At 46.6% G+C, this 17,483-nt stretch overlaps 1 protein-coding gene across 1 annotated transcript in view; it reads left to right on the top strand.

Moving 5' to 3' along the window:
• Positions 1-17,483, top strand: part of ATM (ATM serine/threonine kinase) — a 207,267-nt gene that overhangs the window by 119,736 nt on the left and 70,048 nt on the right. The window contains 4 exon segments of the mRNA XM_044284054.1: positions 5,711-5,869; positions 6,208-6,316; positions 10,852-10,940; positions 13,604-13,706. Of these exon segments, the coding sequence (XP_044139989.1) occupies positions 5,711-5,869; positions 6,208-6,316; positions 10,852-10,940; positions 13,604-13,706 (460 nt within the window).

Raw genomic sequence — 17,483 nt, 5'->3', positions numbered from 1 at the left:
TACCACTGGATTAAGTACTTGCCGTATGCATTCCACCTTCCATAGGTAGGGTAATTGCACCACCATTGGATACAGTCCGACTGTTGCGCTATCCTTCCATAGGCGGAGTGTTGCACATCACCGTGCTTCCTGTTGCATTACCCCCTTCCACAAGTGATCCACTAGCAGGGTAATAATTAAACGTCTTCGGATGCTGCAATTCCACTGCGCCACGGCTCTAGGTGCCTTTGCTTAGTTCACAAGGGGGCGTGGCAACAGTCAGTACCCGCAGGGCCGGTACTCTTTCTCTAGTGGTATATGGGTGCCGCCAGTGGATACGGTGGCTATTCCTCGTTGTATCCTTCTTTTCCTTTGGTGCTGGTTTTGGGCAGGGGGTTTCCTAGCATCACTTATGTGTCCTAGAGACCCCTCATCTCCATGGGCCTCCATTGTTACAGTCGGTCATGATATGGTCCGCATCAGTACGTCCCAGCGAGTCGAGTGTTCCACCACTCCTTCTCTGGGAAAGTAGTTGTGCTGGCACTCTGGTTTAGCTGCTACAGCTTGTTCTCCTCCTCAGGTGTAGCTTTCGCTGATGCTCGAGTTCGTGGTCGCTGCAGTGGGACATCCCCCTCAGGTAGGGGTCCTACCCTGGTGCTAGCTTGGCAGTTGCGCCTCGTCAGTGCCCTTCCAGGTAGAGGTTTTTTTTAAGGTTAGCTCTACTAAACTGGGGCAGTATGGTACATGGCTTCTAGGGATAGTCTCAGGCCTCCCCCTCACTTTTTGCGCTGACTGGGCAAACGCTGGCTACTACTGTGGGAGCGGTATTGCGTTACCACTACATACTTGGGTTACTACTGCACAGCTGCACAGCTCTTTCGTCAGGCGGTGGACTCTTTTAGCAATGAATTCGGTGGCCTCTGCTGGTGGCCCCTTCCTCTCTGGGGTATGGGGCTAGCAATACAGTGTGACTCCCTTTGCCTGGCTTCCTCCTCAGGAGTTTTTTTTGTACAGCCACTTGATCCTTGGCTACTTCTGTATATTCGCCGGTCTCAGACGGGGAATGGGCTAAGACCTAGCCTATTCTTTCCTGTCTTTTCCTCCTCTGGCTCATGGTTCATAGCCACCCGCATGCCTTGGTAGTTCCACGTTACTACCTTCCCTCATCTGCATTTGCACGGGGTATTCGTTTGGTGGCCTTCTATTCCAGGCACGCTCCGGTCCCGACTGGTGGGCTGTGGCGCCCTTCACATCCCTCCTTCTACGGGACTCTTCCATTGGTCCGGGTGTGCTAACCGTATCTACACGAAAGCTTCCCACCTTTCTCTCCAGAGCCAGAGTTCTGGAAGCATGCGACGTGGACGCCCTGATTTCTCCTTGGTGGGAGTTTTTCCCTCCATACGTGTTTCTTCCCCTCCTTCCCAGGGTTCTACGGAAGATCAAGATGGAGGACAGTCCGACAAATCCTGGTCGCTCCGGATTGACCCCGTCGCGCATGGTACGCCTGACCCCGTTCTCCTTCTAGGAGACGTCCCTTGATCACTGCCGCTCAGAGACTACCTTCTTTCAAGGTCCGGTCTTACATCAACATTTAGATGACGGCGTGGCTAATTGAAACCGCCATTCTGATGTAGGAGAGGGTTTTCGTCGGATGTCATCCGCACTATGATTCAGGCCAGGAAGCCTGCATCGCCCAGGATCTATTATGGGATCTGGAGGTCCTTCCTGGGCTTCTGTGAAGGCTGGGACATCCCCTCACTCAGTTTATTTATTTATTTCTCTCCCCACGGTCCTATCCTTTCTACAATCAGGGTTGGACCTTGGTTAAGCCCTTAGTTCCTTGATGGGTCAGGTTTTTGGCGCTTCTGTCCTGGGGAAGCTTTCCAGCGTCCTCTGGTTCCCTGGTGCCCATGGAATCCCTTCCTTCAGGGAGTGACACATGCGGTTCCTCCGTACCGTCCTTACCGCCTTGGGATATGAATATAGTTCCCTCAGCATTCCAGTCTTCTCCCCTTGAGCCCTTGCGGGGTTTCTCACTCCAGCTCCTGTCTTAGAAGGTAGTCTTTCTTGTGGCTATCACACCCATTAAACGGGTGTCTGTTGGGGGTGCTCTCTTGCAAACTCCCCTTCCGGGTTCTTCACAAGGATAAGGCGGCTCTCCGGCCCATTCCTCCTTCTCCCGACAGTGGTCTTTGACTTCCATATTGATGAAGAAGTTGTCCTTCCTTCACTGTCCCTCTCCTTCACACCCTACGGAAGAGAGTTACACTATTAAACGTTGTCAGAGCTCCAATCATTATTGGCAGCCTCCAGTCCCTTCCGGCGTACGGAACCCCTTTTTCTCTCCGGAGGGTCCTCGCTAGGGATTGGCAGCCTCCAAGGTGGTGATTGCTCGTTGGATTCGGTCTGCAAGTGCTGAAGCATACCGCTGCCCGTGTCACGGCTAACTCCACCACTGCGGTGGGCGTTTTCTTGGGCTCAGAGGAATCAGCGCTTCGGCTGCACAGTTGTGTAAGGCGGCTACCGGTCCTCCTTACACATGTTCGCAAAAAATTGCCAGGTGCTTACTTATGCATCAGCGGTCGCTGCTTGGGCCTGTGTGGTCTTGCAGGCGGCAGCTTCTTTGATGCCTGCCAGGGACGCTTGCTCCATGGGTCTGTGGTTTTTTTCCCTCTCTGTGGACTGCTTTTGGATGTCCACTGGTTCCTGTGTCCCCCAATGAATATGGGCGAGAAAAGGAGATTTTTGTATAACTTACCAATAAAATCTCTTTATCGCTGTTCATTGGGGGACCCGTTGGGTCCTTTGACATGGTTGGTGTTCCACGTGTTTTTCTTTGGTTGGCTTGCTTCTCCTACTGCTTGTACACAAACTGAAGCTCTCTCTCTCCAGGCTGGAGGGGGTATAGCTGCCAGGGGAGGAGCTAACAGCTTTATCTAGTGTCAACGCCTCCTAGGGGACATAGCTATACCACGGAACCTGTGTCCCCCAATGAAGAGCGAGAAAAATATTTTACTGGTAAGTTACCGTATTTTTCGCCCTATAAGACGCACCAGCCTATAAGACGTACATAGGTTTTTGATGAGAAAAATAAGAAAAAAAATATTTTTAACCAAAAGGTGTGCTTTTGGTGGGTTTTGAATTAATGGTGGTCTGTGCATGACACTATTATGGGGGATCTGTGAATGACGCACTGTCATGTGGGGGATCTGTGCATGGCACTGTTTATGGGGGATCTGTGCATGGCACTGTTTATGGGGGATCTGTGGATGGCACTGTTTATGGGGGATCTGTGGATGGCACTGTTTATGGTGGATCTGTGGATGGCACTGTTTATGGGGGATCTGTGGATGGCACTGTTTATGGGGGATCTGTGGATGGCACTGTTATGGGGGGGATCTGTGGCCGACACTGCTATATGTCATCCACAGATCCCCCTCATAACAGTGTCCCTCAATACACCGGCCCTCTGCTCACCGCAGGATTTATAAACATTAATCCTTATCCTGTTAATAAGTTTAACTAAAGCTGCGCTCTCCCCGTTCCCCTGTATCAGTACAGCACTTACGAACAAGCTTCCATAGCAGGCAGAGCGGACGGCAGCAGTAACGTCACTCACTGACGTCGAGCGCCTGCTACTCCCACTTTATGAATGAAGCAGGCGGAGCAGGCGCGCGACGTCAGTTAGTGACGTTACTGCTACCCTCCGTTCTGCCTGCTATGGAAGCTTGTTTGTAAGTGCTGTACTGATACAGGGGAATGGGGAGAGCGCAGCTTTAGTTAAACTTATTAACAGGATAAGGATTAATGTTTATAAATACTGCGGTGAGCAGAGGGCCGGTGTATTGGGGGACACTGTTATGAGGGGGATCTGTGGATGACATATAGCAGTGTCAGCCACAGATCCCCCCCCATAACAGTGCCATCCACAGATCCCCCACCCTATAACAATGCCATCCACAGAACCCCTACCCCATAGCAGCACCATCCACAGATGCCTCATAACAGTGCCATCCACAGATCCCCCATAACAGTGCCATCCACAGATCCCCCATAACAGTGCCATCCACAGATCCCCCATAACAGTGCCATCCACAGATCCCCCATAACAGTGCCATCCACAGATCCCCCATAACAGTGCCATCCACAGATCCCCCATAACAGTGCCATCCACAGATCCCCCATAACAGTGCCATCCACAGATCCCCCATAACAGTGCCATCCACAGATCCCCCATAACAGTGCCATCCACAGATCCCCCATAACAGTGCCATCCACAGATCCCCCATTACAGTGCCATCCACAGATCCCCCATTACAGTGCCATCCACAGATCCCCCATTACAGTGCCCTCCACAGATCCCCCATAACAGTGCCCTCCACAGATCCCCCATAACAGTGCCATCCACAGATCCCCCATAACAGTGCCATCCACAGATCCCCCATAACAGTGCCATCCACAGATCCCCCATAACAGTGCCATCCACAGATCCCCCATAACAGTGCCATCCACAGATCCCCCATAACAGTGCCATCCACAGATCCCCCATAACAGTGCCATCCACAGATCCCCCATAACAGTGCCATCCACAGATCCCCCATAACAGTGCCATCCACAGATCCCCCATAACAGTGCCATCCACAGATCCCCCATAACAGTGCCATCCACAGATCCCCCATAACAGTGCCATCCACAGATCCCCCATAACAGTGCCATCCACAGATCCCCATAACAGTGCCATCCACAGATCCCCCATAACAGTGCCATCCACAGATCCCCCATAACAGTGCCATCCACAGATCCCCCAGAACAGTGCCATCAACAGATCCCCCATAACAGTGCCATCCACAGATCCCCCATAACAGTGCCATCCACAGATCCCCCATAACAGTGCCATCCACAGATCCCCCATAACAGTGCCATCCACAGATCCCCCATAACAGTGCCATCCACAGATCCCCCACATGACAGTGCGTCATCCACAGATCCCCCATAATAGTGTCATGCACAGACCACCATTAATTCAAAACCCACCAAAAGCACACCTTTTGGTTAAAAATATTTTTTTTCTTATTTTCATGTGCAACTTATAGGGCGAAAAATACGGTAACTGTTTTAAATACCTATATTGGCCTCTTGTTCTGATAAAAATCAGCTCTCAGTGGAGTGAATGTTTCTTCAGCTACTGTCTCTGGTGAATAATGATTCTAGCAGCAGGAGCTAGGGGGGAATTCCCAGACAGGCTGTCTGTGAGGCTGGCTGTATTGGTGAAAACTCTTGCTGTGTGAGAAGCTGGCTGTGATTGGTCTAGACTTCTGCCCAGCAACAACAGATTAACACTATGCCTTCTGTTGTTTCTGCTGTGTCCACTGAGTCCACCTTACACTACAAAATGAATATTAAAGGCATATTATCTTGTTCTGCTTCTGTGAACACAAACTATAACAGTTATATGACATTCAAAACATGATGTCACAGTAAATAACTCTATTGTCTTTAACACATAAACATAGGAACTGTATTAGGCTATTGGCAGGTCTAGCTGTATACACATATAAGCTATACTAGCCACCCAGGACAGGTCTTAGCTGGCCAGCTACAATGTGCCATAGACTAGCTCCCTGTAGGCATCGTTTAGATGTATGTATCTAACGCACCACTCATGTCGATATTGGATTCACTGTACTCTTATGGTGATGTCTCTAAATAGACTGCTTGCTTCTTGTTTCAGACCAGGACAAGGAACAGCCTTTGATGATAATTTCTGGCTTGATCTGAATTACCTTGAGGTTGCCATGGCGGTGCAGTCCTGTGCAGCTCACTTTACTGCTCTGCTGTACACTGAAATTTTCACCGACAAAGTCAAGCTAGATGGAGAACAAAAGGCAAAGTAAGTGCCCCCTGGTCTGATTAATGACGCCTGTACCTAGAATTTCCAATCTGACGAGGACATCATTAAATGTAGTGAATCTTTTGTTGTATGCTGTGTGGACTGCTTACTGTTGTTGACATGTCCGTTATTTGGCCAGTTATTTCCTTCAGTTATTGGGAGCTAAAACCAGGTGCGGGTCAAAAACACAGAACAGTTGCAAATAATTGAATTATACCTGATCTCTGTTTAGCCTCCAGTCCTGGTTTTGGCTCACAAAAACTGATGGAAACAACTGACGAGTAAACAAGGCCTTAGCCTAAATCTTCCTGCGTTATCCAATCTCCCTGCTGTTTTAGGAGCAAATCCACTGCCCACAAGTCTCTCAAGTTTGAAGAGGAGAGTCAGACCATGACCATCGTCAGTATGAGCGAGAGAAGCAAAGAGGAAACCGGGATAAGTTTGCAGGTATTTCTAGATGTAATACATAGATTGTATCTATACAAGTTAAAGGGGTTTTTCAAGGGATTTTTACTGATGACCTATCCTATGGATAGGTCATCAGTATCTGATCAGTGGGGGGTCTGACACCCAGGACCCCCACCGTTCAGCTGTTTGAGAAGGCACCAGTGCTCCTGTGAGCGCGGCGGGCTTCTCGCAAGTCACCAAGCACAGCGCCGTACATTGTATAGCGGCTGTCCTTAGTATCACTCTCAGCCCCATTCACTTCAATGGGGCTGAGCTGCGCCGAGGCCATGTGACCAATGAACACGTCGTCACTGGCCTAGGAAAGGCTGAGAGAAGGCCGGGGCAATACTGCAAGCTCCACTGCTTTCTCAAACAGCTGATCAGACCCCCACTGATCAGATACTGATGACCTATCCAGAGCATAGGTCATCAATAAATAAAAAAAACTGGAAAACCCCTTTGAACGGGTTTTGTGGGCTTTTTGGCTACTGTAGTTTATGCTGTTTTAAAATATGTAATGTTGTATATGTAAAAAGTCAGCAATATTAGTATAATGGATGTATTTTGATTGTGAACACCATTGAATCTGGGAAAACATGGTGATTGTAGTTTTTTCTTTTCAAGCAGTGCTTTGGCGGTTCTCTTTTGTGTAGAATCATAGATGTGTAACACACACTCATTTGGTTGCTGCTCAAGTAAAAGTACTTACGCTGCTGTTTGTTACTACGGTTCAGTCTACTGTCAGGATGGTGGGGCCGCTGCTTTCACCTCGCTCAGGGAAAGTCAGACGCCCTGAACTTTCCCTTTAATGACCGGGTAGAGCGCTGCTGAATTGCACTGCCCTGACGCTGGAAGAACAGCTGTGTGGTCCTGTGTCTTCCCTTCACTCGTCTCTACGATCGGAGCAGAATTATCAGTGTTCAGCCTCCTGCTGCAGCCAGGACACAAATGGAGCCTTGAAGGGGCACAAGCACTGTGGGTTGTGTGCAGGATTAACCCTTCCATTGCCCTACACCAAGGATCTTAAAACCAGTAGGTTGCCCTAGACCACCAGGGATCATTACATTAACCCTGTCATGGCCCTAGACCATCAGGGGTACCAGAATTACCTCCATCACTGACCTAGACCACCAGGTATACTTACATTGTTCCCTTCACTGTACTAGACGACATTAACCTTTTTCCCATTTTTTTGTGTTTTTCCTTTTCAGTTTTTACTCCCAGCCCTCCCAAAACCATACCTTTTTTTTATTTTTCCATTCACATAGATGTATGAGGGCTTGTTTTTTTTGCGGGACAAGATGTACTTTCTAATGGCATCTGTTACAGCTGCATACCATGTTGTGGGAAGCGGGGAAAATAATTCCAAATGGGATGGAATAAAAAAAAAAAAAACACCATTACGCCACAGTTTTATAGGGGTTTTTTTACACCAAAAACTTACCTTTTGATTTTATTCTCCAGGTCATTACGATTCCAACTATACCCGACCTGTATAGTTTTTCTTGCATTTTAATACTGGAAAAAATATTAATAACTTTGGAAAAAAACTAATTTTTCCTTTGCATTGCCATATTCTGACCCCCATAACTTTTTTATTTTTATGTTTAGGGAGCTGTGTGAGGGCTAAGCTATACTTTTCATTGATTCCATTCTGGGGTGTGTATGACTTTTTGATCACTTTTTGTTCATTTTTTTGTGAGAGGAGAAGCGACTCAAAAACGGTGAATAGGCCATTTTGACTTGTTTTTCCATTTCCTGTGTGGGATAAATATTTTTATATTTATATATTTTTATATTTTAATATTTTTTAAATAAGATAAATGTGAACAAGGCTCCGGGTCCAGATGGATTACACCCAAGAGTACTTAAAGAGCTCAGTTCAGTAATTGATGTGCCCCTGTTTATAATTTGTAAAGATTCTCTAGGAACTGGTACAGTGCCAAGTTATTGGCGCAAGGCAAACCTGGTGCCCATATTCAAAAAAGGATCTAGGTCCTCCACAGGTAATCATTAGAGATAAGCGAATTTCCGTTTATGAAATTCGTTCACACTTCGTTTGGTGGTAAAAGGTGAATTGCGTTATGGAATCCGTTACCACGGACCATAACGCAATTCTATGATGGAATGCATAACGTAATGCCTTTAGAGGCATTCCGTTATTTATTCTGTCATAATGGAAGTCTATGGGCTGCAAAACGGATCCGACCCGTTTCCGTTATGCTGTCTTAAACACTTTGAGTAATTGGGCATAAACTTGGCAAATGAGGTTCAATGTGGATAAATGTAACGTTATGCATCTTGGTAGTAATAATCTCTGTGCTTCATATGTCCTAGGTGATGTAACACTGAGAGAGTCACTTATAGAGAAGGATTTGGGTGTCCTTGTAGATCATAGAGTGAATTACAGCACACAATGTCACTCAGCTGCTTCTAAGGCCACCAGGATATTGTCATGCATTAAACGAGGCATGGACTCGCGGGGCAGGGATGTAATATCACCACTTTACAAAGCGCTGGAGCGGCCTCATCTGGAATACGCAGTTCAGTTCTGGGCACCAGTCCATAGAAAGGACGCACTGCAGCTGGAAAAAGTACGAGGAGAGCGACTAAACTGATAAGGGGCATAGAGGGTCTTAGTTATGAGGAAAGATTAAAATAATTTAATTTTATTTAGTCTTGAGAAGAGACGTCTAAGGGGGGACATGATTAACCTATACAAATATATAAATGGGCCATACAAAAAATACAGGGAAAAGCTGTTCCATGTAAAATGCCCTCAAAAGACGAGGGGGCACTGCCTCCGACTGGAGAGGAAAAAGTTCAGTCTCCGGAAGCGTCAAAACTTCTTTACTGTAAGAACTGTGAATCTGTGGAATAGACTCCTCAGGACGTGGTCACAGCAGCAGTGATGGCCAGTTCGCATTGTTTGCCCGCGAACACATGCGGGCTGCCATCTTTTCTCACAAGTCCGGCGAGGCACAGGTAAGCTCTTACCTGTGCCTGTGCCACGAGCCGGTCTGAAACAAATGCGGTCACCGGGAGCAGGCAGTTCCGAGAACAGCCCGATGAAGGCCCCCGGCGGCTGTTCTCAGAACTGCCTGCTCCCGGTGACCGCATTTGTTTCAGACCGGCTCGCGGCACAGGTAAAGTCTTACCTGTGCCTCGCCGGACTTGTGAGAAAAGATGGCAGCCCTCATGTGTTCGCGGGCAAACAATGCGAACTGGCCATCACTGCGCAGCAGGAACAGTGGACAGATTTAAAAAGGGTTTAGATGAATTCTTGAAAGCAAATTACATTAAAGGGGTTTTCCCATCTCAGACAATGGGGGCATATCGCTAGGATATGCCCCCATTGTCTGATAGGTACGGGTCCCAGTGGAACCCCCATTGGAGCCCCGAAAAAAAAGGAGGGCGCACTGCGCATGCGCAGCCACCCTCCATCATTTCTATGGGGCCACTGCCTCATAGAAAATTAATGGGAGCATGGGCTGCGCATGCGCGGTATGCTCCCATTCACTTCTATGGAGGAGGCGTGGATTAGCGCTCCCAGTCTTTAACTTCTCAGATACCATGGTCACATTTGACCATGGCATCTGAGAGGTTAAATGTATGCCCGTCAATTGCAAACATTAGTCCCAGGTGCCTGCTGTTTAAAACAGCAGGCACCCGGCGGCCATTGCGCCTGCTCTGCTCGCCATTTTTAAATGCCCGACTGCCGATGTAAGTTTACGTTGGGCAGTCGTTAAAGGGGTTATCTAGGAATTGATAATGATGACCTACCCTCCTGATAGGTCATCATTATCACATCCCCCCATCTGCTGTTTTCAGGGAGTGCAGCCATCTCCTGACAGCTTTCAAAGCATAGCATTAAAATCCCTGCCCTACACTTCCAGGAATACATACATTAACCCCTTCACTATCTTAGACCCCCAGGGATGCAGACAATAACCACTGGATGTTTTGCTCTGTGTATCTGGCTGCATTACAGCTTATTCTTGGTGCTCTATGTAATTATCTGTTTGATATGGTTGTATATTTCCTGGCTTAGAGGTAACAGTGCCCCGGCCCCTAAACTGCCTCACTTACTAGCTTCCATGCCTTCAAGGGAACGTTATTGGGGGCCTGTTCTTGACTTTGCTGCGGAACCGTAAAATTTATAAATAAATAAAAAATAAATTAAAAAAATGAATTTTAATTATAGCCAAAATTAAAGCTGGGAAGATTTGCCTCTGACCTGTGTCTCTCTGTTCTGATTCGCAGGCTAGACAGTTGTGGAAATTGTTTCCACTTTTCCAAATAGAGAGTACATTTTTCTAGTAAAAAAGTCATAAACAGTATTGTTACTTATCATTGTTTTTGGTCTGGTTTTTAAGAATTGTTGTCTCTGACCACTCTCATTGAAGATTCTAACTTATTTTCAACTAAAATCTATATAAACCCTGTAAAAGGTGAAATAAGTTTTATTTAGAAGAATAAATGATTTATATGGTAACCAACTGCTTTGTGAACCATTCTTCTTTGCTGTATATTAGGATCTCATGATGGACATTTACAGGAGTATTGGAGAACCTGACAGCTTGTATGGATGTGGCGGCGGAAAAATGCTTCATCCACTGGCTAGGTGAGATATGGTAAAGTTATGACTTTAAAGGGTGGTCCACAAACAATATCCATATACACAGCATAAGGGGATAATGTATGATTGCCAGGGGTCTGACCATTGGAATCTCTATTGAAAATGAAGGTTCCCAGAGTCCACTGTGTGAATGCAGCTGTAGCGTTCATGCACGACGACCGCTCCTTTCACTTCAATTGAAAGAGACAGGAGAGCACCATACACACACACACAACTGCAGCAGCAAAACTTAAAGGGGTTTTTTCATCTCTTACGTTGGGGGCATATCGCTGTCTGATGCCTCCAATGTCTGATAGGAGCATGTCCCACTTCTGGGACCCACACCATTCTCTAAAACAGAGCCTGCAAAGAGAAGAAGGATATTTCTATTGGACTGCTGAAAATAGCCGAACACTGACTTGAGAGCGCTGGCTCGGCTATTTCCATCAGCCCCATAGAAGTGAATGGAGCGGTGGTTGCACTTGCGCGCTGCGCTTCCCATTCGTTTCTGTGGTACTTCAGAAAGTAGCCGAGCGCGTTGCTTGGCTATTTTTGACACTCCTATAGAAGTGAATGGAGGGCAGCCACGCATGTGCGGTCCGCTCTTCTTCTCTTTGCAGGCTCCGTGTTAGAGATTGGTGTGGGACATGCTTCTATCAAACAATGGGGGCATATCCTAGTGATATGCTCCCAATGTACTGTATGAGATGGGCCAACCCCTTTAACAGATGTGTAGCATGGAAATGCTAGCTGTTGGCAAATGTTTTTCTTTTATATAAGAATAGAACTTTATAAGCGGAGGGCTGCACAGCACTTTACTATCTCCGGCAGTCCCCCAGAGGTGAGTGGAGCAGTAGTCATGCTTGCACACCACCTCTCTATTCAAACAGAGAATTGTTCTTGTGAACTGTGTGGGTCCCAGTGGTCAGACCAGCAGCGATCATATAGTTATCACTTATCCTGTGTATTTGTCCAGGAATACTAAGGTTATTTTATATTTTAAGTGTACCTCCAGATATAAGTTTTTTTTATAATAGGAGATACTTTTAAAACATGGGCACATGTAGCAGACATTCTACGCAAATTCTGCATAGAAATTATAAACAAAAAAAATATGAAAAAGTAGCATAAAATACAACTCTAACTTCCATGTATCAGGAACTCCCTTAAAAGGGTTCTCCGGGAATTAAGAAAATGAAAATACTTAAATATTACTTTATTATAAATATATTCTCAAATACCTTTCATTATTTATAATGGCTCGTTTTGTCTGGGGAGCAATCATCAGGGGAAACAAAATGGCCGCAGTCCCATTAGTTCACACAAAACCTGTCCTGATCACACATGAGGACAAGTTCCTTCACAACACTGAGGTAAAGAGCTGCCTCATCCTCCTCTCTGCTCTACTTGTCAGGGATTATGATCCTGAATACAGATGATAAGAACTTTAGCTGAATTTCTGGAGAATTAAGTTCATGAGAAGACATGAAGTACAGAGAGGATGGACAGGACAGGCTGTGGTGATGTGTTGCTGTGGTAATGGAGGCTGCAAACAAGTGCTGCTGCTCATTAGCCACACCTCACCCTCCTCTCATGTCTCCTCATCATTTCCATTCCCACAGATATTCACCTGTATTCAGGATTCCTGACAAGCAGAGCAGAGAGGAGGATGAGGCAGCTCTATGGATCATTGTGGTGAAGTAACTGCTCGTCCTGTGTGATTAGGACAGGTTTTGTGTGTACTGATAGGACGGCAGCCATTTTATTTCCCCTGATGATTGTTCTCTAGACAAAACGAGCCGTTCTAAGTAATGAAAGGTATTTGTGAATATATTTATTATAAAATAATATTTTCAATTTTTTAATTCCTGGAGAACCCCTTTAAAAAAAAAAAAATTATGTGGACTCTGCCCCCTGCCCCCAAACAACCCTGAGTTCATGAAGTCCTATTTTAGGTATTCCCATATGAAAGATAAGCCATTTACCGTCAGCTAGATTTCCGATACTACATATCTTGTGAAGTTCTGCTCCTGCAGTTGTGCTCAGGGTTGGACTGGCCTTGCTGAGTACCAGAGTATCCTCCAGTGGGCCAAAGCTCTGACACAGTAAAGGACCCCTAATAGAACACGGCCCCTAAGGTCAAGCAGAGACCATTGTATTTAGAACTGACTTTGGAATAAGATCAGGGGTGGACATACTATATATAGGCTGCCTGCACAGGGGCCCAGTAGGAAAAGGGGCCGACCACCATCTTGTCAAGAAAACCTCAATGCCTCCTAAAGTCTACTCCATGGTATGTAAAGGATTGTTAACAAGTGCCATAGCTGTTATTTGATGGATTACAGTCCGCTACAAAAGTAGGTACACTATTAAACAATTTGGTAGAAAAGAGTCCAAAGATGAGCATCTCACTCTCAACAAACTAACATAAAAGGCGTTCGTATACTTTTCTTACACGGGGCTCTTTGCATTTTATGAGTTTGGGCCCTCAGGATTATTTTTCCTGGTGGGCCCAAGGAGGTTCAGTCCGACGATTGGTTGTGTTTCTCCTTCTTGGGTGGGCGGCAGTAGCCTGACTGAGGGACCCTGTGCCTGTCTGTTACATGTTTAATGTGTTCCATATACGAGTACTTTTTTAAAAACTTTTTTATTTATTTATGTTGCATCAGAATCCGAACATATGAACATGAAGCGAAATGGGGTAAAGCTTTGGTTACCTATGACCTGGAAACCAACCTGACTCCGGCTACTCGCCAGGCTGGCATCATGCAGGTATTTGTTGTATGTGCTCAATCATTTTGTATAGAGTAATTCTACACCAACTGTATATTGTTAAAGTGGTTGTATCATCTCAGACAGGTGTGCTTCCCACCTCTGGGACCTGCACCTATCTTTAGAACAGAGCCCCCAGAGTGAAGGAGGGTGTACTGCGCATTCACTCCTATGGGAGCACTGAAAATAGCTGAGCAGCACGCTCGGTTATTTTTTGGAAGTCTCATTGAAATGAATGGAGCGATCACCGCTCCATTCACTTCTATGGAGCTGACGGAAATAAAACCAGCGTTCAGATATTTTCGGCAGTCCCATGGAAGTGAATGGTGGGCGGCAATGTATGCGCTGTGTGCCCTCCTTCACTTTGTGGGCTCCTTCACCTATTAGAGATTGGGGGCATATCCTAGCGACATTCCCCCAGTGTCTGAGAAGATACAACCCCTTTAAGGTTTCACCTTTCATTTGATTTGATTTGATTCAACTTATTGTCATTACACATGTATAATACAGGGTAACGAAATACAGTTTGTGTCTAAAAGGAAGTGCAAAGAGCAGCAAGTGCAATAAAAACAAGTTATATACAGATAAGGATAGTGCAGAAAGTAGGAATAGTTATGTACAGATTATGGACAGATAAATTAAGTATACAGGTGTTTATATTGCTCTATAGAGAGCAAATATACAGATGTACTATGGACAAATATACAGATGTACTGATGTATACATATATACAGATGTACTGATGTATACATATATACAGATATGCAGATGTGCTAATGTATACGTATATAGCAGAGACTTATGCTATGACAGTCTCCCAAACTATAGCAGTAACCAATGTGAACATACAGTGAAGAATGAATGATCGTGGTCATGGGAGAGATGGAGGGGAGGAGGAGTGTGGAGGGTTAAATGAGTGTGGATGGAAAGGTTCAGCGGGGGACTGAGCTCAGTAGGGTGACAGCTGTGGGAAAGAAGTTTCTAAACCTGCTGGTTTTAGTCTGAAGGGTCCTGTAGAGGGAAGGAGTTTAATGGCAGAATGAGAAGAGTCCCTAAGAATGATGCGTGTCCGGCGTAGACATCTCTTCTTGTGAACATCCTCAATGGCAGGAAGTGGAGTCCCTGTGATGCGTTGGGCGGTTTTTACCACTCGCTGCAGTGCCTTACGGTCAGCCACAGAGCAATTCCCATACCAGACTGTAACACAGATGGTCAGGATACTCTATCGCACAGCGGTAGAAGTTACCCAGTATGTCAGCAGACAGGTGGGTTTTCTTCAGTGTCCTCAAGAAAGAGAAGGCTGGAGATGTTGGTTGACCAGGACAGACTCTCAGAGATGTAGGTCCCCAGGAACTTAAAATTGGAGACCCGTTCAACAGCCGTGCCATTTATGTGGATGGGGTCATGGGTGTCTCTCTTCTCCTTCCTGAAGTCCACAATGAGCTATTCTGTTTTGCTGGTATTCAGGAGCAGGTTAGTGTCAGCGCACCACACAGCTAGGTGCTTTACCTCTTCCCTATAGTCAGACTCATCATTGTCACTGATGAGACCTATCACCGCGGTGTCATCTGCAAACTTGATGGAATTGGATCGATACCTAGGCAGTCATAGGTGAAATGGGAGTAGAGGAACGGGCTCAGCCCACAGCCCTGTGGAGTGCCAGTGTTGAGTGTGATGGTGGAGGAACAGTTATTTCCTGACCTAATGCTGGGGTCTGTTGGTCCAGTTACAGATAGAGTTTCTGATTCCAAGATCCACAAGTTTAGTGATCAACTTGGAGGGAATGACTGTATTGAATGCTGAGCTGAAATTAACAAACAGCATTCTTGCATAAGTATTCTTGTTGTCCAGGTGTGAGAGTACACAGTGCAGCGCTGTAGATACAGCATCCTCTGTACTCCTATTACTTTGATAGGCAAATTGGTGAGGATCTAGTGTGGGGGGCAAACATAACTTTAGGTGTGCCAGGACCAGTCTCTCAAAGCACTTCATAACTATAGGCGTGAATGCTACAGGGCGGTAGTCATTCAGGCACGTTGGTAATGAGTGTTTCGGCACTGGCACAATGGAGGTGGTCTTGAAGCACGCTGGGACTACTTTCTGGGCAAGCAACCGGTTGAATGTCAGTAAAAACCCCTGCAAGCTGCTCAGCACATGCTGGAAGCACACGTCCAGGAATGCCGTCAGGGCCAGCAGCCTTGTGAGCGTTGATACTGCTCAGTGTGTTATGGCCATCTGTGATGGTGAGAGTGAAGGTATAGCAGTCATCAGAGGGTAGGGTTTTGGCAAACTTTTCCTTGTTCTTGTCAAATCAAGCGTGAAAATCATTTAGCTCATTGAGGGAGGACACAGTCATGGCTTAATGAGCTTATAGTCAGAGATGGCCTGAATGCCCAGCCACATGCGTGTGGGTCAGAGTTGACAAAGTATTCCTCCACCGTCAGCTTGTAGCTGTGCTTGGTGTTCTTGATGCCCCTCTTCTGGTCTGCCCTGGACGTACTGTAGGCCTGAGCGTCACCAGATCTAAAGGCAATGTTACGTGCCTTTAGTAGAAGCCGCACTTCCTTGTTCATCCATGGTTTCTGATTTGGGTACATTGTGATCTGCTTTTCTGTGGTAACATTGTCAATTGTAGTGTTGATGTACTCTAGTACTGAGTACGTGTAAGAGTCGATGTTAGTGTGAGAACCACAGGTGGCCTGAGAGGCAAACATGCTCCAGTCCGTGTCTTTAAACCTGTCCTGGAGTACAGAATCTACCCCCGCTGGCCACACCTTGATTGTCTTCACAGATGGTTTCACACGGTTGATAAGAGTTGAATACTTGGGGGTGCGAAACAAAGAAAGGTGATCAGACTGTCCCAGGTGGGGGAGGGGCGTTGCCTTGTTGGCTCCAACAATGTTTGTATAGACCTGGTCCAAGGTTGTATCCCCTCTAGTATGGCAGGAGACATGTTGATGAAACTTAGGTAGCACTGACTTTAGATTAGAGTGGTTTCAGTCACCCTCTACAATAAATGCAGCCTCAGGGTGTGCAGATTGTTGTTTGCTAATGACCGCATGAAGTTTATTTCTAGCAAGCTTGGCATTAGCATCCGGTGGGATATATGCAGCCATTATTATAGTGGAGGTGAACTCCCTCAGCAGATAGAACGGTCGGCATTTAAAGGGGTTGTCTGTGTTCAAAGCTGAACCTGGACATACCCATAATTTCACCCCGGCAGCCCCCATGACTTGAGCATCGGAGCAGTACATGCTCCGATGCTCTCCTTTGCCCTGCGCTAGGCATGGGCTCTTTTGTTTACGATCACACACTGCCAGGCAGAGGCTTCCGCCCGGCAGTGTGTTCGGTGACATCACCAGCTGTGATGGGTGTGCTTTAGCGCTGCCCTAGCTGTTTTACTGGCTAGGGGAGCGCTAAGGCCCGCCCATCAGTGCCGGTGACGTCACCGGGCTTCCTGGCAGCCCCATGGAGATCCCGGTACGTCACAGGATCTCCAAAAAATGCCTTTGCCCTGCGCGATTTAGCTCAGGACAAAGGAGAGCATCAGAGCATGAACTGCTCCGATTCTCAAGTCAGGGGGGCTGCTGGGGTGAAAATGGAGGGATGTCCGGGCTCTGAACCCGGACAACCCCTTTAACCATGAGATACTGTAGGTCAGCTGAGCGGTGTTTCCCAACAATGGCAGAGTTCTACACCAAGCCTTGTGAACATACATGCACCGTCCTCCTATTTCATCTGAATAGAATTGATCTGGATACATTTTAACAACACATC

Source organism: Bufo gargarizans, chromosome 3 (assembly GCF_014858855.1).
Source record: "Bufo gargarizans isolate SCDJY-AF-19 chromosome 3, ASM1485885v1, whole genome shotgun sequence".
Taxonomy (NCBI): Eukaryota; Metazoa; Chordata; class Amphibia; order Anura; family Bufonidae; genus Bufo; species Bufo gargarizans.
The sequence above is the reverse complement of the archived record's forward strand: the minus strand, read 5'-3'. Positions and strand labels throughout refer to the sequence as shown.